We start from the raw sequence: 26456 nt of genomic DNA, 5'->3' as shown, positions 1-26456 counted from the left end.
ACAAACTCAGAAATTATGAAAACAAAAATGTGCTTTTTGGTCTTAATTTAAAGTTGGGGTTAGGCATAAGGCATAAGGTTGTAGAAATAGACTGGGTTTATGACTTTGTGGCTGTGGTAACTAGTCATGACAATCCATGTGCTGCCAGTGCTGTGTTTCGCCCTGAGGGAACATCATGTAGTTGTTGCATCAGCCACAAGTTTCTGAACATGAGTTATGTGCTTTTTAGTTCACCAGATGTTCAGCACATGTTGTGCCAGCCTTCTAGGTATTTCTGAATTACATAATGGACCGTTAAGTAACTGTATTATTACCTTATCTTTAGGTATCCCACTTAATCAGCCACAATGATAATGACTCTTTTGTTAGTTTTTTACTATGGACATTTGCTAGCTTTTTTACACCTCTGAACACATCTTGCTTGTCCTCTCCTCTGAGAGCATAGTAGGGAATACCGACAAATAGAGGGCGCTGTTCACGTGGTAATGTTGACGTCTCCACGAGGGAGAAAGGGGCGGACCACTCCTTCATCAAATGACAGAGGCAGCGGATTGGTTTAACGCCTCGTATATAAACCCCCTGTGTTCGTCCCTTTGCACGATCAAAAGTATTTTACCGAATGGTTTACCGGTGTGTATAGGACATTGCTGACAATATCACAGGACAGTAGGGATTGTTATGGGGATCTGATTTTGGTGCGGAGCTTATCTATAGACATTTAGAAAATCAATGAAGGATACAGGATCTGTTCAAAAGCTTTCACCGAAATCCGAGATGGATCCTAACCAGAGCGTGAAGTGTAAAATCGTTGTCGTTGGGGACAGCCAGTGTGGAAAAACTGCTCTACTTCACGTCTTTGCAAAAGATTGCTTTCCAGAGGTAGGACTGTTGTATGTCGTTTGGATGAGTTAACTAATTTGCGTGTTTTGTGCCATTTACGAGTCGTTACCCGAGGGTTAGTGTTGGCTAATGATATCTTCTGAACTTTTGTGCACTTTTACACACAGACCAAGTGATTCAAATTGACTGCTTGCAGAGTTACAGATTAAATTACGATGGATAATGTGTTAGTGTTTTTGAGTACAGTTCATCTTGGTATATTGGATAACGTGTATGATCAACGTAATGATGTATTGCAAATTCTTTATTTTATAGACCTATGTCCCAACTGTGTTTGAGAACTACACAGCCAGTTTTGAAATCGACACGCAAAGAATAGAACTCAGTCTCTGGGACACTTCAGGTGAGAACTTTTTTTGAATTATACTATTTTAATGTCTATTTAATCTCTACAGCATTCTATCCTGAACAAAAATATAAAGGCAACCACTTCAACGATTTTACTCACTTACAGTTCATATGAGAATCAGTCAATTAAAATACATTCATGTGGCCCTAATCTATGGATTTCACATGACTGGGAATGGATGCATTTGTTGGTTAAATGTCTACAAAAAAAAATTGTCTTCACAATGGGCCTCAGGATTTCTTCGTGGTGTTTTTGTGAATTCATATTGCCAATAGATCAAATGCAATTGTATTTAACTTATGCCCGCCCATACCATAAACCCACAGCCACCACGGGGCACTCTGTTCACAATGTTGACATCAACAAGCCATACACATTTATTTAACTAGGCAAGTCAGTTAAGAACAAGTTCTTGTTTAGAATGAAGGCCTAACCTGGATGACGCTGGGCCAATTGTGCACCGCCTGTTGGGATTCCCAAACACGTCTGGATGTGATACAGCTTGGATTCAAACCAGGGACTGTAGTGACACCCCTTGCACTGAAATGCAGTGCCTTAGACTGCTGCACCACTCGGGAGCCCAAATGGTCTGTGGTTGTGAGGGCAGTTGGCTGTACTGCCAAATTCTCTAAAATGACATTGGAAGCGGCTTATGGTAGAGGAATACAAATTGAATTATCTGGCAACATCTCAGGTGGACATTCCTGAGGTCTGCATGCCTGCAGTCAGCAATTGCACACTCCCTCAACTTGAGATCTGAAGCGTTGACATTTTAGTGGCCTTTTATTGTCCTAAGCACAAGGTGCACCTGAATAAGATCAAACTCTTTCGTCAGCTTCTTGATATGCCACCTGTAAGGTGGCTGGATTATCTTGGCAAAGGAGAAATGCTTACTAACAGGGATGTAAACAAATGTATAATTTGTTAAAGCATTTTGTGCATAAGGAGAACTTCTTTGGATCTTTTATTTCAGCTCATGAGACCAACACTTTGCATGTTGCATTTTACACTTTTGTTTGGTGTACATAGACATAACAGCCTACTAATACTGCACTACAGGGCACGAGCCCGACTATGGACTGGCACGGTGGAATGTGAGTGTTGCCATGAATTAGAGTAAACATTTCTTCACCACATTTAAAAGTTTGTGAAAAATCAGACTACCTAGCTTAATCTTAATTTGACTGGTCATCAATACATTAAACTAGCCCAGTAGGTGGCAAGGAATATCCAGAGTTTAAACTGACACTGCATCCTTGGAATGTTATGGACCAGTCTCGCGTGAGGCTGTATTGAACACATTTAAATTGAAATGCAAGATTGAATTTCTCTAGTTGGCTTTGAATGACGAAAAGGCCAGGAGTTGAGGTAGTTTGGCTTGGGAATGCAGTGGAGGGGGCATTGTTACAGCCAATAAGAAACCAAGACAAACAGGCCTGGAGCGCTTCATCTGTGCCTCACACCTGTTTTTGACTGTCAGTTCCTCCAAACGTCGCTCCTCCGTAGGTAGGGTACTGGTCTTCCATTGCCGACCATGTAGCACCCACCTGGGTAATGCTAGTGAAAGCGCACAAATTGTCAGTTAAGAACAGTCCCTGAGCCTCAACAGCCATCTCTGGACACTGCATGCAGTCCTTGTTGTATTTATTTCGAACAGCTTAAACTGAAAAAGTATGGGCTGCGTTATTTAAATCTGAACAGTCGTCTAGCTAGCTCTAATGTGTAAGCCAAAAATAGACTTTCCATCACAATTCTTAATCTCAGAGTCAAGACCACACGATGTGAGTGATCAAACCCCAGAGCAGTAAAATGCCAAAAAGGTCAAAAGCAATGCTTAACACTTCAAAATAACAGTCTGCAATATTTACAGAGCTCTCTTGGTGACCTTGTGGTGCCATGGAAACCACTGATTCAGTGTGCCATGTCCATATCCTCTGTCTCCACTCAGAGATGCGTAACAGATGAAGGCATTTGGTGCACTCAGTGGAGGCACCAGCTAAGAAAAGATGAAGAAATGGTTATGAAATAAACACTTTCAAAATGTATATGTAACATTTTTTTTCTCTTATAAAATAAAATTAAAGAGACTTGACTGCAGTAGCGGTGCATGGGTAAATTAACTGGGGAAGCCAAAAAAGCCATATTACAACCTGTTTTGTGATAATTACATTGCTTGCTCCATGACCTGTTAGTTCATATGCCATGTGACTATAGGCCCAAAGGCCGAGCCCATAAGACAGTGGCAGAATAAATTCAAACTTTTGTTTTATCACGACTGGAGAGCGACTGTCTGAAGTCCACAAAAAATATTGCATGTAACAACCAGTTACATGACATACAGCATGGTCAAGCCAGTTATTGTTTCGGACATTTGCGGACCACTAAACAATGATTGATTTAGAACCACAGTTGCAAAGAAAATATGAGCTGCCTCCACTATTCCAGCACCCTTTCAACTTCAACATCACTCATGCTTAGTCTAATACAGTGACAACTAAAAGATGCCAAAATAATTGTCCAATCAACGTAAGCTAAATGTGGCTTTTCATGGTTTTGATTTCTCTGTGTGCATGTGTTCCTGCATGTAGAAAAAAACATGCATCCTCACCCTACTTGTAGAGAAACGCCAATGCCGTCCTCTTTAATGTTGCGGAAACGGTCTGTCACACAGTACACGCTTTCATTTTTTTGTTGTCCTAGGCTACCTGGCTAAAATGCTTGCTCGCTAGCCTAATTTCCATTTAATGGGCAACGTTACCTGGATAACATTAGCCTTCTACATCTATGTACAGTGCCTTCAAAAAATTCAGTCCCCTTGACTTTTTCCACATTTGGTTACATTACAGCCTTATTTTAAAATGTTTCGTTTTTTTTCTTTCTCAGCCATAATGACAAAGTGTGAACTGGTATTTGTGTGGATCTCATTCATCATTTACATAAGTGATCAGACCCTTTGCTATAATACTTCAAATTGAGCTGCGGTGCATCCTGTTTCTATTGATCATCCTTGACGTTTCTTCAACTTGAATGAAGTCCACCTTTGCTAAATTCAATTGATTGGAAATGAGTTGGAAAGGCGCACACATGTCTATATAAGGTCTCAGTTGACAGTGCAGGTCAGAGTAACAAAAAAAAAAGCCATGAGGTCTAAGGAATTGTCCGTAGAGCTCTGAGACAAGATTGTGTTGAGGCACAGATCTGGAGAAGGGACTTAAAGGATTCTGACCATGAAACAAGATTGAACTCTTTGGCATGAATGCCAAGTGGCACATCTGGAGGAAGCCTGGCATCATCCCTACGGTTAAGCGTGGTGGCAGCATGCTGTGGGGATATATTTTTTTTTTTTAGCGGCCGGGACTAGGAGACTAGTCCGGATAGAAGGAAAGATGAATGGCGCAAAGTACATAGGGATCCTTGATGAAAACCTGCTCCAGAGTGTTCAGGACCTCACTGGGGTGACGGTTCACCTTCCACCAGGACAATGATCCTAAGCACACAGACAAGGCAGGATTGGCTTCGGGACAAGTCTGAATGTCCTTGAGTGATCCAGCCAGAGCCCGAACTCGATCGAACATCTCTGGAGAAACCTTAAAATGGCTGTTGCTACACTCTCCATCCAACCTGACAGCTTGAGAGGATCTGCAAAGAAAGGGAGAAACCCCCCAAATACCCATATACCAAGCTTGTTGTGACATGCCCAAGAACATTCAAGGCTGTAACTGCTGCCAAAGGTGTTTCAACTGAGTAAAGGGTCTGAATACTTATGTAGCTTATACATTTTTGCAAGTGTGTTAAAAAAAAAAAAAAACGCCAGTTTGCTTTGTCATTATGGGGGTATTGTGTGTAGATTTTGGGGGGGGGGGGATATGAGGCTGTAATGTAACAAAGTTGCCGTCAAGGTCTGAATGGACTGTACATGTTGACCTTCCATCCTCTCAGGCCAGGGGCATAATGTATGAATTAATGGTTGGCTCAGAATCACCATTTTATAATCATTGGCCAGTACAGAGCTATGGATGGAGATGGGGTTTAAATCCCAATTTAGGAAAAGGTGAATTTTATCTAGCTAGCCACCGGAAGACAACACAACCAGATGTAACAATTCAAGTGTCTGTCGCAGTGACGCCAAATCCAAACTGGCTTCCCTTTATTCCCTTTTTCTTTCTTTTTTTTTACTTTTTAATTTTTTTTTATCAAGGGAGGCCAAATGCTCATTGGCTTCCTTTGTGTCCAATGCTACAGGCATCAACAATGTCATACTCTTTTGAACCAGACAGCATCAGATGGCCGACACATACAGAGGGGAGCTGTTTTGCTTGCTCTGATGCTTTCTCCGGTGACATGCATTCAGCCTGGCTTCTGTGAATACATGCCACTGCTGGACTGTCAGCAACACTCCAAATTAAACACCTTCCCCAGTTCAAATACTATTTTTCCTGAGTAAATAAATGCTGACACATTGCTTACGTTACATTTCTTGGTACAAAATGCCCACATCTAGTGGTCCCTGGGGTATCTAACCCAGCCGCAGATCAGAAGGTAATTACCTCCTATACAACAGCCTCAGAGTCCTCCAGCCTGTCTGGATGATTGGGCTGTTGTAGAGGGAGGGGTACTACAGCTGCACCATTGAGAGCATTTTGACTGGCTGCATCACTGCTTGGTATGACAACTGCTTGACATCTGACTGCAAAGCACTATGCACAGCCCAGTACATCACTGGTGCCAAGCTTGCCATCAGGACCTCTATCAGATGTTAGAGGGAGGCCTTTAGAAATGGTCAAATACTCCAGCTACCCAAGTCGGACTGTTCTCAAATACTGCACAGCAAGCGGTACCATGCAAGTCTGGAACCAAAAGGACCCTGAACAGCTTCAACACCCAAGCCATGAGACTGCTGAATAGTTCACCAAATAGCTACCCAGACAATTTGCACAAACATTTTTTAAATCCTCAACTGCTGCTTCTACTATTTATCGATCACACCAATGTGGCCTTTGATACACCAGGGAATGTTTGTTTTTTACAAAATTATAGAGGATGTTTTATTTTTAGCAGAAAACATTTAATGAGGAATGTTTCTGTCCAGCATTACAAGCGGCCTGATATTTATTATTCTGTTGTTGGTGTTGCATTAGTGCCCCAGTAGTTTTTATTGTTGGGACATATCACAGGGCTGCAGACCTTTTTGAAGAAAGCTTGGCGTGAGATTTGCTATGTGAATTTCATTGCCTTCTGGCACAACCCCTAGAAGGGGAATTTGGGGTCCTCCTCCAGGACAATGTTACTTCAAATTTAAAAATAAAAATAATTGTAACAGGACCGACAGCTGATCATCCTTGCAGTGGCTGACCATTTGTAACAACACCTGCACAGGATCGGCACATCCGAACATCACACCTGCGGGACCGGTACAGAATTGTAACAACTGGCCAAGTTACACCAGGAACACACAGACTGTCTGCAATAGGCTGAGCGAGGCTGGACTGAGTGCTTGTAGGTCTCTTGTCTGGTGAGGACCTGCCTTACATCACCGGCAACAGCGTCGCCTATGGGAATAAACCCACTGTCGCTGGACCAGACAGGACTGGCAAAAAGTGCTCTCCACTGACAAGTTGCGGTTTGTCTCACCAGGGGTGATGGTCGGATATGTGTTTATCGTCGAAGGAATGCGCGTTACACCGAGTCCTGTACTCTGGAACGGGATTGATTTGGGAGTGGAGGGTCTTTCATTAGTCTGGGGCAGTGTGTCGCAGCATCGGCCTGCGCTTGTTGGCATTGCAGGCAATCTTAACGCTATGCGTTACAGAGAAGACATCCTCCTCCCTCATGTGGTACCCTTCCTGCAGTCTCAGCCTAACATGACCCTCCAGCATGACAATGCCATACTGCTTGTTCTGTGCGTGATTTTCTGCAAGACCAGAATGTCAGTGTTCTGCCATGGCCAGTGACGAGCCCAGGTCTCAATCCCTTTTGAGCACGTCTGAGACCTGTTGGCTCGGTGGTTGAGGGCCTTGCCGTCATCTTACCCAACATGGATAATGTGATGTTTGCGTTTGATTTAAAAAAAAAAAATTAAAAAAACATTTTTATTTCCCCCCCCAACAGTTCTGCCTAGACTGTGCATAATACTAAAATGTCAAATTTAAACTGACTCATTTTAATAGCCAATGCTTTATTTGTATCACTTATTTAAAACTGTCCATGAATGGCTGCAAAATACATAGCCTCTTATAAATATTTAAGACACCAGATTTCAAATATGTGATTTGTACTGGGAAGGAGTGTAATAATAAAATAAGTGGGGAATAACAGTTCTTGCGAACAAGCACACTCATTACCCTATTTTTAGCCCCTTAATAATTAGAATTGTTCCACTGATCAGACTAAAAGTAAATAGGTCTGGTAACTATCTGCCCCTACACCCTAACCAAATAATTTTTCTATTTGTCCCTGCTATAATTTTTAAAAAATTGATCCCAATCTGTTTTGACAATTATTTTCGCAGTTACAAATCAGGTGGCCCTACCAAGCTTCCCTGCTTGGAACTAGTAGGTTTTTATGCTGCCTTTGTCACAGCCTAAATGCCAATCCCCAAAAGAGGGGACTAATGCAAGTGTGGATTAAATTGACTTTAGTGCAATGCTGACAAAAGGCTGCATTCTGCAATGGGAAGAGTAATAGCAACCTAATTTTGTTGACAACATTGTACATTAAACTGCTCTAACCATGCTGCTCTTTAGTTTCATAAACTCTCAAGAGGCGTTTCTTTAAAACATGCTTCCAATCCCCTTGATTCCTTACATAACTAAACCAATTATGCGTCAATGTGTCCATGGTTCAGTGCTGTGGCAAGACGGGACAATGATAGTGGTTTCAACTGGGAGATTAAATTGCGGATACGCATTTCAAATCAATTTGGAGCACAGTTGAAAGGTTAACATGCTGACAATTATAATGGACTAATTAAACAGTATTTTTCAATGTGAGGCGGGGTCAAATGCAAGTCTCTCAGCCAATGCATGAGTTGGCAGCTCTGCATCACCTGGGTCGTCACTATACTGTATATCAATGGCTCTGGGCCTAGCTATTAGTATGTAGCGCAGATGGTTGTGCAGGTTTCTCCCCACTGTCTGGGTTGTCTAGCAGCCTCCGGCTCACCCCTACACTGTTCCAACCTGTAAATTTTGAATTGGGTCATGTTTGATATGAACCCATCTTCTCACCCTGTGCTATGAATGTGACTAGAGCCCTACAGTGGACGTGTCCATAAGACCTAGCGGTCAAACACAGAAATTGTTCCAATTGTTTTTCCACCATTTTATCACTTCATCAAATAAGGGCTGTGTTTTGTGTGTGTATTGTGCTCTGTTTAATCTCAGATTCAGAAATGCTAATTAGCATCAAAGTACAGGTCATGCCAGACTACAAATCCCTGTAAACTCCTGCACGGCTTCTCTAGCTTTGCTGTCAACTAGCTCGCTACCTTGATCCAAAACGAAATATGTATTGAAAAAAATGTAACTTATTTAACGCTTGCATTTGGTCTTTTACAGAGTACTATCCTAGTATCAGTCCAATTTATAATGTACCATGAATACGAGGCTAGTTCTTGCAAGGAAGCTAGCTACCTAAGTAGATATTAAACTTTATTTTTACCAGATAATTTCTGTTTCAGCCAGTGGAGGTCTATTTAATCCCTTATTTCTGCCAACTATATGAACAAGGTGAAGTCTATTTCAATTCATCAGAATGCAGTACTGTATTCAAGCAATTCAGAACTCACTTTGACGTGTTCAAAGCCAGATTAACTCATTGCAGAATGTATCCATAATCATGAACATGCATATTTTGACATACACCTGGTCATCAATCACGGCAAACACCTGAACTCCAACATTTACATTGTTTACTAGTTTGATTTCTTTAAAATGATACATAAACATCTGCATTTCAAGTAAACATTATTTATCAATGCCATTTAACCTGGGACATCGCAGAGCACCATATGAACCATTATTTCTCTGAGGGCAGAATTCCATTTTAGGAATTAGACCAGCAATAACACAATGTAGAACAGCATATTGTGATTTTTGTGTGGGTGAGTTAAAAATGGCAACAGGATGTGTAAGGTAGGTTTTATATAAAATACTAGGTAAACTCCTGCAGAATGAGACTCAAATCAAGGAAGCCATGCCTAAAAGCAGCTATATCAGCACCCTTTTCAATGTAACTGGTCCATGTTGCTGCTGCATTGTCTGAACCTGACTAGGGACAGCATTACAATTTGGGGGCTCAACATGGCAGCATAGGGAAAATGGGTGAAGGTAGGTTTTGATGGCGAGTTCCAAAGTGTCTGAAATTATGTGAACAATGGGGCATAAACTGCGTAGTGTGGAATAAGTGGTAGCTAGAGCTGGTTGTTCATGGAATAAACATAATTGGATGCTAGTGTGCTTCTGCACCTACTTTATGATGTTACAAATATCCTGTCCAGTCATTATCGGCGTGTGTCCCTTGACATCATTCCATCTCAGTTACAGCATTCAAATTGTGCTCATCCTGTGTCTGAATCACAACATTTTAAGACTGGGCAATCACAGTATTTCCACAATTTTGAGCCACAAACAAAACTTAAGCATTGAGGACAGCTTTTTATATATTATTTTGGATAACGTGGTGGTTTACACCATCTACTGTGAATGATTGAAGTATCCTACCCCAGCTGTAGGTCCATTTGTGTGTGGTCACTTAGGCCTGCACATCAACCAGTACTGGGACCAGTAGAGACTTGGGGTGCTTTCTCTCAAAGTGCTGCTTGAATGTCTTTCGGTCTGCATCTATAACGGTTAAGTTCCTAATGGCGGAAGATGATCTGTGGCTTAGATATACATAAGTTGACATGATAAACTAAGCAATACGATGCCACAAACTACTACTCCACACACACTACCAAAGGTATGTGGACACCTGCTCGTCGAACATCTCAATCCAAAGTCATGGGCGTTTTATTAAGTTGGTCTCCTCCCTTCGCTGTAACCGCCTCTACTTTTCTGAGAAGGCTTTTCACTAAATATTGGGACATTGCTGCAGGGAATTGCCTCCATTCAGCCACAAGCATTAGTGAGGTCAGTCACTGATGCTGGGCGATTAGGCATGGCTCGCAGTCGGCGTTCCAATTCATCCCAGAGGTGTTCGATGGGGTTGAAGTCCGGGCTCTGTGCAGGCCAGTCAAGTTCATTTTGTATGGACCTTGCATTGTGCACAGGGGCATTGTCATGCTGAAACAGGAAAGGGCCTTTGCCAAACGTTTGCCACAAAGTTGAAACCACAGAATTGTCTAGAATGTCATTGTATGCTGTATCATTAAGATTTCCCTTCACTTGACCTAAGGGGCCAAGCCCAAACGATGAAACAGCCCCCATTATTCCACCTATCTTCATCAAACTTTACAGTTGGCACTATGCATTGGGGTAGGTAGCGTTCTCCTGGCATCCACCAAACCCAGATTTGTTCAGACTGCCAGATGAAGCGTGAGTCATGATTTCCACTGCTCCAATAGTGGCGTGCTTTGCACCACTCCAGCTGACGCTTGGCATTGCGCATGGTGGCGTTAGGCTATTGCGGCTGCTCTGTCAAGGAAACCCATTTCATGAAACTCCCGATGAACAATTCTTGTGCTGACATGACTTCGAGGCAGTTTTGCTTCAATGACAGATTTGTATACGCTTCAGAACTCTGGTCTCGTTCTGTGAGCTTGTGGCCTACAACTCTGAGGCTGAGCCGTTGTTGCTCCTAGACATTTCCACTTCACAATGACCGCACTTAATTGATCATGCAGGTCTAGCAGGGCAGAAAGGCCATTCTACTGCCAATGTTTATCTATGGAGACTGCATGGCTGTGTGCTTAGGGTTGTTATCCTGTTGAAGTTGAACCTTCGTCCCTGTCGGAGTAACCTGCTCCAGAGGACTCCGGACTCATCAAGGATCTCTATGATTCGTTCATTTTTCCCTCAATCCTGAAAAACATCCCCACAGCATGATGCTGCCACCACCATGCTTCACCGTAGGGATAGTGCAGGTTTCCTCAAGATGTGACTCTTGGTATTCAGGCCAAAGAGTTCAATCTTGGTAACATCAGACCAGAATCTATTTTTTTCTCATGGTCAGAGAGCCCTTTCGGTGCCTCTTGACAGCCTTTGAGTTTGCCATGTGGCTTCTGTCTGGCTACTCTTCCATAAAGGCCTGATTGGTGGCGTGTTGCAGAGATGGTTGTCCTTCTGGAAGGTTCTCTATCTCCACAGAGGAGCTCTGTCAGTGACCACTGGGTTCTTGGTCACCTCTCTGACCAAGGCCCTTCTTCCCCGATTGCTCAGTTTGGCTGGGCGGCCAGCTCTAGGATGAGTAATGGTGGTTCCACGCTTCTTATGGAGGCCACTGTGTTCTTGGGGACCTTCAATGCTGCAGAAATGTTTTCTGTGCCTTGCCACAATCCTGTCTCTGGTTTTTCTCTGACATGCACCGTCAAATGTGGGGCCTTAGATGTGTGCCTTTCCAAATCATGTCCAATCAATTGAATTTTAGTTCAATTTCGAGTCTCATAGCAAAGGGTTTGGATACTTTTTTTCATTTAAAATCAACATTTTTTTCCGTTTAATTTCCGAAAGTGTCTAAACCTGGGGGGAATAAGGCTGTAACAATGAGTCAAGGGGTCTGCATACTTTCCGAATGCACTGTTTGTCTTTTCCAGACATTCTGAAGGGTAAAAATATATCTGTTTTTAAAATGTATATTTTCAGGGACACTGAAATACCATATTTTCCTAACATTGAAATCGGGTTCTGAATGTGAAAATACTTCTGTTTGGGTCAAGGCTGGACTGGACATAATCTGAACCGTACGTAGACCTGGTCCGGACCAAAAACCAATGTCCTTTGATGTGGAAATCAAGGCTGGTCCGAACTGCACCAAAAAGGCATCTGTCATTCCGGGGTTACTGAGGTGTTGCCTGAAGTTTAATTTTATGAATGACCTCTGTGGTCAGCCTGCAGTTTTATAAAACACTCAACAAACATCTGGACAGGACCAAAAAGATTGAAACCACTTAACATGAGGTGCAACTCCTGGACAACACTCGTGATTATCCATTTTACTTTGACCTGTCCTGTTTTCAGGTTAACATGACAGCACTTTTATTTATTGGGCACCTTTTAGGTTAGTCTAGTTTACTGCACAATGAAGTGTCAGTCTCATTACATTGTCATTTATCTCCAGCTTGTAGGCTACATACTCTTTCTACCACATCCTATATTTTCTAGACAATTTACTGCTGTTGGGGAGATGCAGCGACGCAAAATATGTTGCGCCCCTGCCTTTGACAGTGGTCATTGCTTATCACAGGTTGGCATCAAAGCTCTCATAAAAAGCCCTTACAGCCACTGGTTGGTTGAGTCATTGTTCTGAGCAGAATTGTGATGTTTTATATGTTGGAGGTGCGTTGGTCTGTTTAGCTCAGAAAATGCTGCCCCTTTGTCAGTCTGCCACCATAGGCAGCTGCCCAATGAGCATGCCGGCCTTGCACAGGGCAGGTGTGGACCAGCGCTGCCTTGGCTGCAGTCTTCTGGTTCGCAGCTGCTCCCTCCTTAGCAGCTGCCGTCATGGCATCAGTTAAGTTGAACTTCAAATTGAGAGTAATATGTGTTATCAATACCCCCTCAATTCTCTCATGTGTGCATAATAGAGGTTGACTTATTTTTGATTTTTTTTAAATGATTTTTAGATTATTTATTTTTAATTTTATTGGAGGATCAAAAAAAGCCGATACTGATTAATCGGACTATTCTATTTTTATTGGTTTACTTGTAATGACAATTACAACAATACTGAACACTTATTTTAACTTAACATAATACATCAAAAATCTATTTAGCCTCAAATAAATGGAACATGTTCAATTTGCTTTAAATAATGCAAAAACAAAGTGTTGGAGAAGTAAAAGTGCAATATGTGCCATGTAAGAAAGCTAAAGTTTAAGTTCCTTGCTCAGAACATATGAAAGCTGGTGGTTCCTTTTAACATGAGACTTCCATATTCCCAGGTAAGAGGTTTTAAGTTGTAGTTAATATAGTATTTATAGGACTATTTCTCTCTATACCATTTGTATTCCATATACCTTTGACTATTGGATGTTCTTATAGGCACCTTTAGTATTGCCAGTGTAACAGTAAGCTTCCATCCCTCTCCTCGCCGCTACCTGGGCTCGAACCAGGAACACATCAACAGCCACCCTCGAAGCATTGTTACCCATGCAGAGCAAGGTGAACAACTACTAGAAGTCTCAGAGCGAGTGACGTTTGAAATGCTATTAGCGCGCACCCCACTAACTAGCTAGCCATTTCACTTCGGTTACACCAGCCTAATCTCGGGAGTTGATAGGCTTGAAGTCATAAACAGCGCAATGCTTGAAGCACAGTGAAGAGCTGCTGGCAAACAGGAATACGAGCCTTAGGTCAATATGGTCGAATCCGGAAACTATCAGATTAAAAACAATTTTCGCATATACCCTGACTCTGCGTGCAATGAAAGCAAGAGAAGTGACACAATTTCACCTGGTTAATATCGCCTGCTAACCTAGACTTCTTTTAGCCAAATATGCAGGTTTAAAAATATATACTTCGGTGTATTGATTTTAAGAAAGGCATTTGTGTTTATGGGTAGGTACACGTTGGAGCAACGACAGTCCTTTTTCCGCGAATGCACACCGCATCGATTATATGCAATGCAGGACACTCTAACTACACATGGTTGCTAGCTAGCATTAAACTAGTAATATCATCAACTTACCTTGGCTTCTTACTGCATTCGCATAACAGGTAGGCTCCTCGTGGAGTGCAATGAGGCAGGTGGTTAGTGTTGGACTAGTTAACTAAGTTTGCAAGATTGAATCCCCGAGCTGACAAGGTCAATCTGTCGTTCTGCCCCCTGAACAAGACAGTTAACCCACCGTTCCTAGGATGTCATTGAAAATAAGAGCGTGTTCTTCAGACGAGCCTAGTTAAATAAAGGTGTAAAAAAAAATTGGCCAAATCAGTGTCAAATTCATATTTATGAACTTGAAATCGGCCCTAATTAATTGGACATTCCGATTTAATCGGTCGACCTCTAGTGCATGCCGATTACTATAAAACCCACCCTAACAGGTAGGACTAAATAAGGTTACAACCTTGCCTATTAGCTATAATAATTTGCTTGTACAGCGGGTGACAGCAAACCTATCAATGTTCTCCCGCAGTCCATCTCTGAAACCTCTCAAAGCCAGACTAAAATAATACAGCTAGGGTAGCTACAAGTCAAGCAGTACTTGAAGTAGGCTACCTACCCATCACCAACAGACACATTATTAAGAATGCCAAGCCCTAGCTTGTTAACGCAAGCTACACTGGTTACTCCTTTAAAAGTTGAGAGCTTACACCGGGACTTAGCGGTACCCAGTGTCACGGCTTCATTGCTTCAGACCACCACAAGGGGAGGTTAGAGCTCTCATGCATTTGGGTCCCAAGGTATTTTTGACAATCATATTGAGTTGTTCCAATGATGACTTTGACGCGGAGCTTTCTTCAGCAAAGATGGCTGACAAAATATTACGGTGCGGTAAATGTAAGTAGTTATATCGAGTCACGCAAAAAATGTGTTCATGTGGAGGCAAGCGATTGTGCATATTTTGTCAGTTAATTTACGGGGGAAAATAAATCTGTCATATCCAATACCATGTGTATCAAACTCCATTCTGTGACTGGTGTCCTATGTATTTATTAAAACTATACACCTCAACAGTGTACTGCTCCTGGGACATCAATGATTACGCATTGTAACTATGCAATAGACTAGAACCATGATTTGTAATTCATATATGTATGTGTATCAACAGTACATCCTGCCAGCACGCCCACAAGTGTCCTGAATGACGTGAGGAATGAGATGGGTGTAACAATCCAGGCTATTTGCTCTGAGACCTGCATAATAATGTAATGAAACAAGCAGGGAGCAGGTTTTGACCAGCGGTTGATTAATCTATGCCTAATGATGTTTAAATACTGGTATGGTAGCCTACTGTACCTGTTCATTTTCCTGGCTTTGAGTGTCAAACAGGCGTCTTGTAGTGTTTTTCCGAGTAGCACTGTCCGTGACCAAAATCCCCAAGTCTACCAGTATTTTTGAAATGTCTCCAGCAGATTTTTCCATTCCTCCTGAATGCCCTAATCTGCTGTATACTTCTAGCCTATTGTAACCTGAAAGTCACTCCTTTCCTCACTCCACCCTTAACGGTTACCATTTCAAAAACAAGCTCTTAATTTAAAAAATCACATTGCTACCAAAGAGAACAGACAAAATGGACAATGTTTTCATCAAACCAGCTTCTTTCTATGGTGCTACCCGTTCCAGGGTAAGGAATGTAACCACCAGAGGACTTAAATGAGCTGGAGCTGAGAGGATCACCGAAAGGTATTTTGGTTTCGGAGCATTTTTTTATTAAGGGGCAATAGGCATACTGTATTAAACTCTTGTGTACGAAAAACGTGAATGAATGTGTTTTTGCAGAGCTTACAACGTGGAGATCCGTGGACAAAGGGCTGGACAACGAAAAAACGCATGGTTGCCAAGAAGGCTATTAGTTAAGCTAGATTCTTAACGTGTGTTGGAGTCACTTTTAATTCTTAAATGATCTACTGTTTCTATCATAGGCCACTGTAATGGATGGGGGCTCAGGGCTGTACCATTCTGCTCAGCTGAAGAAGGCGCTCATGGGTGAGATTCAAACTTTGAAGATCGTGTCATTTGAAAGCTGAAAGGGAAACATTCTCTGAGGGCAGAGATACGGGCGACAGCTGATGCATTGGTCCAGAGCCAGGTGGTATTGGCGGAGAGTCACTCCTCATTAGCTGAGAGTCAGGTGACGGAAGTGTTGAAAAGGGTGAGGAAGGAAATGGTGTCACAATCCATGCCAGGCACACCTGTGAGCTCGAACTCCACCTCCGACAGGCAGTCAACCTGCATGGTGGGTTTGTCAGGTCGTTGGTTCACCTTGACATTTCCATTACTCTTCTGACAACAGAACTTGACCAACTGCACAGCAAGGGCCGCCCGGACCGTTATCCTGTTCTGCTATTCCAAGGATGTGTAACCGAAGAGATACCACCACGAGTGGGCTCGGAATACAAACTGGGATGGATCCCGAGGCAAATGTGGCTTACCAGTGAACCTCCGGGTGTTCATTAATACTGTGTCTCAGACGTTTCCGTCCATGCAACCTGAAAAAGCATTAAAGACCGCGTTAATGAGTACTTGAGGTCACGAGAAAGTCTGGACGTGGCCTGCTCTCCCTTATGTAAGGAATTAGGCACTTTCCCATGCAGTATGTACTATATGCCATGTTTACTTGTCACTGCACAGTAGCCTAAAAACAAATGCAGGTGGCTTATCTTCTAAATGCTTTATTATCCATATGTAAAAGCATATACTGTACTGCATTTCTTCATCAGCATCTTTATGCTTTCGTTAATAAAGTAATGATAAATACACTTTCAAAATGTCCATAACGAATTACTTGTACACTGTGATATTCTTAATGTGTTGACTGAATATAAGCAAGTGATGCCTGCTTTTTTTTGTTTCCTTTTTCATGCTCACTCTAGGTTAAATAAAAACAAATATTACTTTTTAAATTGACTTAATTTAGAATTATATCAAAGCCACTTATGATCTAAGAATATCTAACGGGAAATGCCCCTTAGAGGATTGGAGGACTCTAAATTAATATCTGTAATTGTTGGCGGAGAGTCACCATTGAGAAATATTTTTCAATATACTGTAGGCCTACTATAGGCAAAATGAGTCTCACTAGTGTTGAGTAATGTCTAATTCTGTAGACATCACAACTATGAAATAACGCACATGGAATCTCCATTGTACAGCACCATATTTTCTGTTCCAGTCTAGCAAACACAGGGTTTTTCATGGAATAGAAACACCATAATATTAATTAAGCAAGTACCAAGTTTGGAAACTTACTTATTCCAGGATTTCTTTTACTATTTTCTACATTCTTTTTCTAGGTTAGTAGTGAAGACATCACAACTATGAAATAACACATGGAATTGGTGAAGAACAAATTCTTATTTACAAGGACAGCCTTCTCCTTCCTCCCCAACTGGGATTTGAACCCTGGTCTCCCACTTGCCCTGCATTCTGTAGTACCGACATGGCCTGCTCTCCCTTATGTAAGGAATTAGGCACTTTCCCCATGTTTACTACAGTATGTATTGTAAACTGCACAGTAGCCTAATAAACACATTTAGTTAATAAAATAATTATATAAAATACACTTTCAAAATGCAGATGTTTTAGTTATGGATCCATAACTAATTACTATGGGAATATCACTAATTTACAGATATTGGCACAAAGCCCATTTTCCATTTGTTTTTCATGGAATAGAAACTTAATATTCTAATTAAGCAAGTATCAGCCAAAAGATTGGACTCCTACTCATTCCAGGATTTATTTATTTTCTACATTGTAGAAAATAGTGAAGACATCACAACTCTGAAATAACACATGCCCTGCATTCTGTAGTACAGACATGGCCTGCTCGCCCTTAAGGAATTAGGCACCATCCCATGTTTACTACAATATTTATTGTAAACTGCACAGTAGCCTTTTAAACACATTTTGCTAATAACGTGATACTCTTTCAAAATGCAGATGTTGATTTAGTTATGGATTCATAAATTACCATGAATAAATGGCACTGATTTACAGAAATATTGGAACAAAGTTGTATAATGAAGGCAAATTTAGAATCCTCCGATCCTGTAGCCTACTCCTGACGTCATGTTGTACAGCGCCAAAGAGAACCAGAGGGTTCCGTTTTTCTCTGAATAGAAACACCATATTAATTAAGCCAAATTTCTTAATCAATCCCATATACTGTTATTACAAAGGTTTTAAATTATCTGGAATTGCCAATACGGAATACTTTCAAATGCTTCTCTACCATCTGGTGGTCAAACTAGCATCAACATGTAGTAATAGATAAAATGGCTGATAATTAAACTACATGGTGGGGGGCGGCAAGTAGCGTAGTGGTTAGAGCGTTGGGACTATTAACCAAAAGGTTGCAAGATCGAATCCCCAAGCTGACAAGGTAAAAATGTCGTTCTGCCTCTGAACAGGGCAGTTAACCCACTGTTCCTAGGCCGTCATTTAAAATAAGAATTTGTTCTTAACTGACTTGCCCAGTTAAATAAATGTAAAATAAAAATGCTGTGGCAGCACGCAAGGTGTGCCGCTGTATGACAATTTTTAAAGGAGGAACACTTCTAAACGCCAAAGAGAACTAAACCCATTTTTATGAATTTCTCATGTGTTTAAATGGCGAGTCATCTAACCAGGCTAATGTTGCGAACATGAGCTCACTAGCTAGATAACAAGCATTTTCAATTTAACTTAGGGTTCTTTCCTTCAATTCTGTAAATTCTTACAAGGAGCTGAGGGAATTTAGCAATTTTAATGTACTTAATTCTGCAAATCTTCCCATGGAGTTGACAATGTTGCAGTGTAAACATTTCCTGCAATTTGAAGAATGTTATCATGGGTAATTCTGTGTTTTGCTCAAACATAACAATCAATGGAGCCCCCTGGGCATGTGCCCGGTCAATAATTCAGCCATGCCAAAAGTACTTGTAAATTTTAATTTGTTTTATTTATTGGTTTAATCATTTTTAGCTTTTATTTTGGACATTTCTAGTCCTCCAATTGTATTATAAAAAATGTGTATTTTCTACAAACTTAGGATTTGGTTTAAGTTTACACAGTTTTTCCATGAGTACAGGGGGAACACTTCTTTAGTGCTATGGGTTTTGTTTAGGTGCTCATTACAAACGGTAATTTTTTAAAGGTGTCACCTTAGCCCCCCACAGACATCCACCACATTTTTTCATGTAGATGCCCCTCGGGCTGGTCATTTACTTATTAGTGGATGAGGTCCGAGACTGTGCCTGAGGGGTAGGCAAGGAGAGAGCTGTTGCTCTTTGTTCAGGTAAGGTATAGCAGATAGTGTCTGTCAATGCTCCCACTTGCTTGCAGCTTCTTGAGGTCTCTGAAGAAATTTACCACTTTTTAGGCCTGTCGGTCTTCCTGTCTTAAGTGACTTTTTTTATTGTGACTTCATTGTTTTGGTAGTTAAGCCCTTGACTGATGTGGCTGGACTGCCCTCTGCTATAGTGGCACTGGCAGAGCTCATGCATCTCGGTTGAGAGAATTTGAGCTGCATGCCATTCACAAGACTACATTTTAATCCTCACAAAGACCCCATTGTTCACAATGCAGAGTTATAAAAAAAAAAAAGTAAAGCTTGTTTTGAAAACTATTTTGAGCAAAACATTCTCACATTTTGAGTTTGAAACCAGACTGAAGTTGATTCAATGCACCAACAGTTTTTCATCAATGATTTAGTTACTTTTCCATTCTCTCGGATTTGTTTTGAATATGTTAAACAAGGCACTTCCACGCGGAAGCCAAGAATATGGTGGGGTTCTTTTAGAGGTATTCCCACAGTGAAAGGTGTCTCTATCACCGGTCAAGGACAAAGTTACCTTTTAGTGTTTTAGTTCCCTGGAGACCCCTCTCACCGTTTTGAAAACAAGTCCTCTGTCTGTAGATTCATGTACAGTTTCATTCTAGTGGTCTGGGGGAGGGGGTGCTCTCTATTATGCTCTCTATTCTATATCAAGTTACACACAGACTGCGCTGTAGCCCTTGATCTTATTCCCTCAAGTACATGGGATATGACATGATGGTGACGCTGTCCTTCGGGGGGGGGGCAGCAGCAGCAGTTCTGTTTTGAGCTGGTCCCTGCTCTGTCATCAGGAATGGGTAGAATAAAAATGTCCCCTTGTCTCTCTGCTTGTCAGATGCATTGTGGTAGCCTGTCTTTTATGGACTCCAACTGGGATCTCCTTTTAAGCCCTCAGAATGGTTCCATCAGAATGGCTCCTTCAGTCTGATAGCAGGGGTGTTTACTCACAGTAGGGGGTAGAGGGATGGGAGTGGGTGTCTGGCTGGCCTTAGGGCTGCAGTGAAATGGGGCAAATGAGCTGTCAGTCCATCGGCATGGCTTTCCTTTTCCTGGGCTCTTGTATAACGGTCTGGATCCCCAAAGTGAGTGCTAGTCGATTCGGTAGCAGAATCGTAAAAAAGCAGTACCTTTTGGGCTCCTCCCCTTCCCCGGTGTCATCATTACGCTGGTTGTCTGTGTTCAATTGACTGAGGAAAGTCTCCAGGAGGCAATGTATACTCTTTTGGGTGACTATTTACTGTTTAAATATTTGTCTTCATTCTCTACCTGGTCCCAGTCCCATCGTTCAGTAGGTCAGAATGTTTAAAGCCAGAGAAGGGCCGCCAGTCGTCGCTCAGCTTGGTCAGACCGATCCACAAAGACCATTTTTAAAGTTTTACAAAAGCAAACCTTAATCACTGGACTAGAGCGGCCCACCAGGCATAGATCAAACGCATAACAAGAAGATTATGAACCTTGCCCACCAGACATGAGAAATTACATTTGTCTTGTCAGTGCAGATTTGGTCATGGAAACTTGAAAGCAATGGGAGATTGGTAAAACACCACCATATGCTGGCGTAGTTCTTAGGCCTACTCGGTACAAACAAGCTCTTCCCTCCGTCTCCAAAATAAGATTTTGGCATTACTTGCTGTTCAGGGAAATTTAAGTTTAAATTGGATGTAACATTCCGGCCATGTGTTTTCCATGGAACATGAGGATGTCATTAGTGTACAAAGTTTTTATTTTATTTATTTTTTGGTATCAAGTTTAGAATTCATGTTTGAGGGGGAGAAAAGCTGTCAATGCATGAAATGATTTAATCTACATTCCTTTTTCAGAATAAGGCTTCACTCCTACCCCCCCCATCGCTGGGAACCATTCCTTGAGCTGTCCTCGTTGAATACCGAAATGTCAGTGTAGCTGAAAGAATCTCCCAGACATAATCTGGAGAAAAAAAACACAATTCCTGGCACAGCATTCCGAAGGTGGAAGCGCAGATGTTCCGCTGCCAGTCATCAGACTGCAAATGTGTTGGGTTTCAATGTGATAGTTAGTCAGTACATGCTCTGTGTGCTGTGTGCTTTTCCAAATTCAGAAATCTCATGCATCTTGCTTTTTACATGTCGTTAATCAGATGCATAGTTTACGAGATTAGCATACCACCTCCTTTCTTGACTTTGGCGACTAATCCGGACAATTATATTAGCATGCGCTGTGCAATAGAATTTAGGTAATTAAAATGCATGTGGAAAGATGCTTCAAAGACTTGCTAAAAATATATCATTCCAAAATTAGAACTCAAATTAGATTGAATCCAAGCTGCTCCTAATCAGTTGCCCAGCCGTATACTATGTAGCAAGACAGTCAAGGGATTGACACTGTGTTGGATATGCGATGTACAGCAGTGACCTGGGACTGGAGTGACTAATTAGAGTAATCGGAGACCCCCCCCCATCTGCTCCATATTACAGATGTCCCCTGTCCTAGTTCTGACTGTGGGTTCTGGGCTGGGTATGAATGGAGGGCAGGGAGTGAGCAGCCCCACGGGCAGTGCAGCTGAAATGATGACACAAGCGTAATAATTTATGGATGTGCTGGCTCACAGTGAAATGGTGTTAGGGAGGAATTTTGCTTCCCTGGGTCGTTCTAACATTTACAGTAAAATCTGTTGGGTACTAAATACATTTGAGTTATCTGAGCTAAACTAATGTTAGTTGATGCAAGGAATAGTGCAGAGCTGGGATGTGATTTCTTAGTTCTTTATTTGGCCTAATTTGCATATTTTTGACCAGGTTTTTACTATTGTGTTTTTGCAGGATCTCCATACTATGACAATGTGCGACCGCTCTCCTACCCAGACTCTGATGCAGTCCTCATCTGCTTTGATATCAGCCGACCAGACACCCTGGACAGTGTACTGAAGAAGGTGAGCATTTCATATGTCCTGTAAGTTTCTTCTGATTTGCCCCTGAATTAAGTGACCTGTCCCACAGGCATTTTCACTCTGTCCCCTTGGACCCTCTTGGAAAAGGCTTGTTTGTGTTGCTGGGTGAAGTGGCTTGTGAAAAACCTCATGGATGAAAATTACTGCACTGGGCACACGAGTCTGAGAAGTAGTCCAACAGGCCTTGTTCACGTGTGTTATCCCAGGGATGGCTACTCTGGTTCTCGGTGCCCTTTGACCTGTGATGACACAGGGCTCGGTATTGTGCCAGCTGAGAGGAGTTTGGTCCAGTGAGTGGGAGTGATCCCTCCTTTGGAGAGAACATAATCACCAGGCTGGGCCCCAGTATCTGGACCACACACTGATCAAACTGGGCATTGTTGTGGGGTGAAATGAGAGAGCTGGAGGACAGTTGTTCAAGGCACAGAATAAGCCTGGGAAAGTGGAAGAGGATGTTTTCCATTTCTTAAATTGTGCGATACAGAGCTGGCGCTGTCAGTGACTGTTTTCAAAGATGACAGCATGATATGAAGAGAATGTGTGGGTGGTTAACTCTCTGGAAAAACTCCAGTGCCCATTAATGCGGCCCTTTTGGCACTTGTCTAACTATTTTGGCCCCAAATCTTAACCTGAGGTCTGGGTGCATAACTTTATTTTATTTTATAGACCTTGCGGAAGTCGAGATTAGCGTGCATAACTCTTATGTTTGGATGTCTGAATATTAGCCAAACCTGTAAAAGCACGTGTACTTGAAGTGTTAATGATTTTTCTATTTTCTGAATTGTTTTCTCTATAGTGGCGAGTAGAGATCCAGGAGTTTTGTCCCAACACCAAGATTCTGCTGGTGGGATGCAAGTCAGACCTCCGCACAGACCTCACCACACTGGTGGAACTGTCCAATCACAGACAGACACCCGTGTCATATGATCAGGTAGGTGGTACATGCATTTTGCTTGTACTTTAACACTCATTATGATGTGGACAAGTTATTTGAATTATTGGTCTAGTACTATATGCCTTAATGTGGTACCTGTAAACCTCAACAGCTATGAATACCAATAAGACTGATCGACTGGTTATTCTCTCTCAGGGCTCCAACATGGCCAAGCAGATCAGTGCTCCCTACATCGAGTGTTCATCCCTGCAGTCTGAGAACAGCGTCAGAGACATCTTCCACGTGGCCACGCTTGCGTGCGTCAACAAGAGCAACAAGAACGTCAAACGCAACAAATCCTCCAGGGGCACCAAGAGGATCTCGCACATGCCCAGTAGGCCCGAACTCACCGCTGTCACATCAGACCTGCGTAAAGACAAGGCCAAGAGCTGTACAATAATGTGATTGGTTGGGGTAGGGAGACTGACTGGACTGTGGGAGGAGCAGGCAGGTGATGGGGACTGGACACTTTGCATAGAGCCCCTCCCACTCGACTCACACGCAAAGGAGTGAGAAGGCGAGTTAGCGCTGCACTTTAAATCAGCTTTTCCACTGGTTTGTATTGACGAAAAACTTACAAACTTACATCAAGCTGCCCTAGTCTGCGCCATAGGAGAAGTTCACCAGGGAGACTGAAGGAAACCGGACACTGGTGCCCATCTGAGGCTTCAGAATTGGGTTTTGGTTTATTTTTAAGGCCAAGATGGTCAACAACCCTTTGACATAAACTACAAGAAAGAGATGAAAGACATGCTGACTTCTGTCAGTCCTCTCAAGCTTTCTTTACCCCAGGAAATAATGTTTTTGGTCCAGCAATTGCATCATAACCTGTTGGTCTGGGATCTGGACAGGAAAAGAGCTAAAGTGGTATCAGGTTTTAATTTTATCTTCAGAAAGATATGAGAAGTGGTATGGTGGTGGATTCACCACTGAGTGACAAGATTGTTGTTTAGAAGCAAGAGACTTCCGCTGTGTTCTGCTATAGTAAAATGGATCAAGAAGACAAATGAATCTCTTGCACTGGCCCCTGGGTCTGGCACTTACAAAGAAGTTACTAAAGGACAAACACTGGTTCGTTCACATTGCCCATCTTCTCCCCCTTTCTCTTTTGTTTCTGCCTTTATGAGTTTGCCAAATGGGATGTTTGTTATAAGCTGTTGCACACTGTTACGAAAGATCTGAAAGTCTTTTTACTATGTTTTGCTCCTTTGCATATCATTCTAGTGCTGTTTGTAAACCTCAGCATAGTCTGAACCCTTTGTTTTGTTGTTTATCATTTACAACCAAAAAAGCTTGACAGAGCGTTGAAATTGCTCACAAAGTAGCTCTCTGGCAACGACTAATGTGATAAGCTGTGTAACGACCATGACCAATGATTTTGAAGGATGTGCTACAGTATCTCTGAGGACATATCCTACACCCCTGCTCTTCTGTCACACTTCTGTCACTGGGATGACTGCTCTCCCTGCTCTTCTCTCCCTGGCATCGCAAGAGTTACGGGCAGCACAGCTGCCCAGTACATGTGGTGCACAGTGCACACCCATGCCGAGCTTAATTAAGGGCTTAAACATGGCCAGTGCTGATCAAACCACTGAGCTTCGGTTATCGGCCCAGAAGACCATTGCTCAGATCTTTTCAAGGATGTCCTCGGCTATGCAATGTGAGGATTCTTATCGAACTCCAAGAAGGACAATGGTCTGTAAAGACAAGTCTAGTTATCAATGTTTGCTGGTTCATGACCTGTACAGTGCTGTTATTGATTTGGGGCGGCAGTGGTTAGCCTAGTGGTTAGTGCATTGGACTAGTAACCGAAAGGTTGCAAGTTCAAATCCCCGAGCTGACAAGGTACAAATCTGTCGTTCTGCCCCTGAACAGGCAGTTAACCCACTGTTCCTAGGCAGTCATTGAAAATAAGAATTTGTTTTTAACTGACTTGCCTAGTTAAATAAAGGTAAAATACAAAATAAATCAATTTCTGTGTGGAGCACTAGGGCAGACTACATATTACGCACACTGTTCATCTCTGGTACAGAGGCACCACATTCGTAGCCTACTCTTGATTCAAATACAATTGCTATTTGATAATGAATGTGACTAGCGCACTGGGGCAATAGGCTAAGTCCAGTAGCTAAGTAGAACTAGCCTGTAGCTATAGCTCATGGCGGCAGGTAACCTTGCGGTTAAGAGCGTTGGGCCAGTAACCGAAAGGTCGTTGGTTCGACTCCCCAAGGTGGGGAAAAATCTGGTCTTCTGCCCTTGAGCAAGACGGTTAACCATCTGCGCTTGGGGAACAGTTGGGGATGTGGATGTCGATTTAAGGCAGCCGCTCCCCCATACCACCTCTGAGGGGTTTGGTTAAATGCAGAAGATTGTTGAATGCGTTCTTGTGCAACTGAGAGGTATCCCCCTTTCTCTCCACCCTCTCCAAGCAGTTGCTGTTAAACTAGATTTACATCTTTCACATATAACAGTTACAATTTCAGTCTTCAGTTGTCTCCGCAGCATAGTAAGTACTTGGGTGTTGAAGTCTGAGCTGATTTCAGAACAGCCCCCCCAAGGCAGTATATCAGCTAGCGGGTGTAGCCTTAGCTCTCGGTAGGAAAAAATTGTAAATTAAAGTTCAGAATGTGTTAGCTGTAGAATATCAACCCTTTTTTAAAAATGTTTAGTCCATTTGTATGTATGATGTTTCGACAGTATTTATTGAAGTTACACATTTTACCTTTTTGAAAATAAAGTTCAATGTACAGTACAACGTCTTGAGACTTGACATGGGTATTTTGTCAAACTATTTGGAATACCACTGTCTGGAAATCGTAGCAGAACACATGAACCATTTTTTGTTTTGCTACAACCTACTCAGACTCCTTGCAGTAAAATAATCGCTTGGGATGAATAATATTCAATTAAATGTCTTATCCCTCTGGCACATTAATCTGTGAACATCATGACATGGTAACCACATTTCTATTCCTGACTAGAGGGCTGCTTGATTAAATTAGTGTTTTCTCATCTACATGGCCAGCTAGCATTTTCTCACCGTGCTTAAATCTTTATTCAATACAGTAGGATGCTTTCCATGAACAACACTCACCATGAACAACACTCACCATGAACAACACTCACCATGAACAACACTCACCATGAACAACACTCACCATGAACAACACTCACCATGAACAACACTCACCATGAACAACATGGAGGAAAG

At 42.2% G+C, this 26456-nt stretch overlaps 1 protein-coding gene across 1 annotated transcript; it reads left to right on the top strand.

Moving 5' to 3' along the window:
* The first annotated feature begins 588 nt into the window (after positions 1-588).
* LOC112246678 (rho-related GTP-binding protein RhoE-like) lies at positions 589-26004 on the top strand. The gene is made up of 5 exons (XM_042318449.1): positions 589-879; positions 1156-1243; positions 22184-22293; positions 23108-23242; positions 23402-26004. The coding sequence occupies exons 1-5, from the start codon at positions 730-732 to the stop codon at positions 23648-23650; spliced, it is 732 nt and encodes a 243-aa protein (XP_042174383.1). The 5' UTR covers positions 589-729; the 3' UTR covers positions 23651-26004.
* Positions 26005-26456: the final 452 nt, after the last annotated feature.

The sequence above is a fragment of the Oncorhynchus tshawytscha genome, linkage group LG03 (assembly GCF_018296145.1).
Source record: "Oncorhynchus tshawytscha isolate Ot180627B linkage group LG03, Otsh_v2.0, whole genome shotgun sequence".
In the NCBI taxonomy this organism is placed as follows: domain Eukaryota; kingdom Metazoa; phylum Chordata; class Actinopteri; order Salmoniformes; family Salmonidae; genus Oncorhynchus; species Oncorhynchus tshawytscha.
This window is presented reverse-complemented; position numbering and strand designations above follow the sequence as displayed.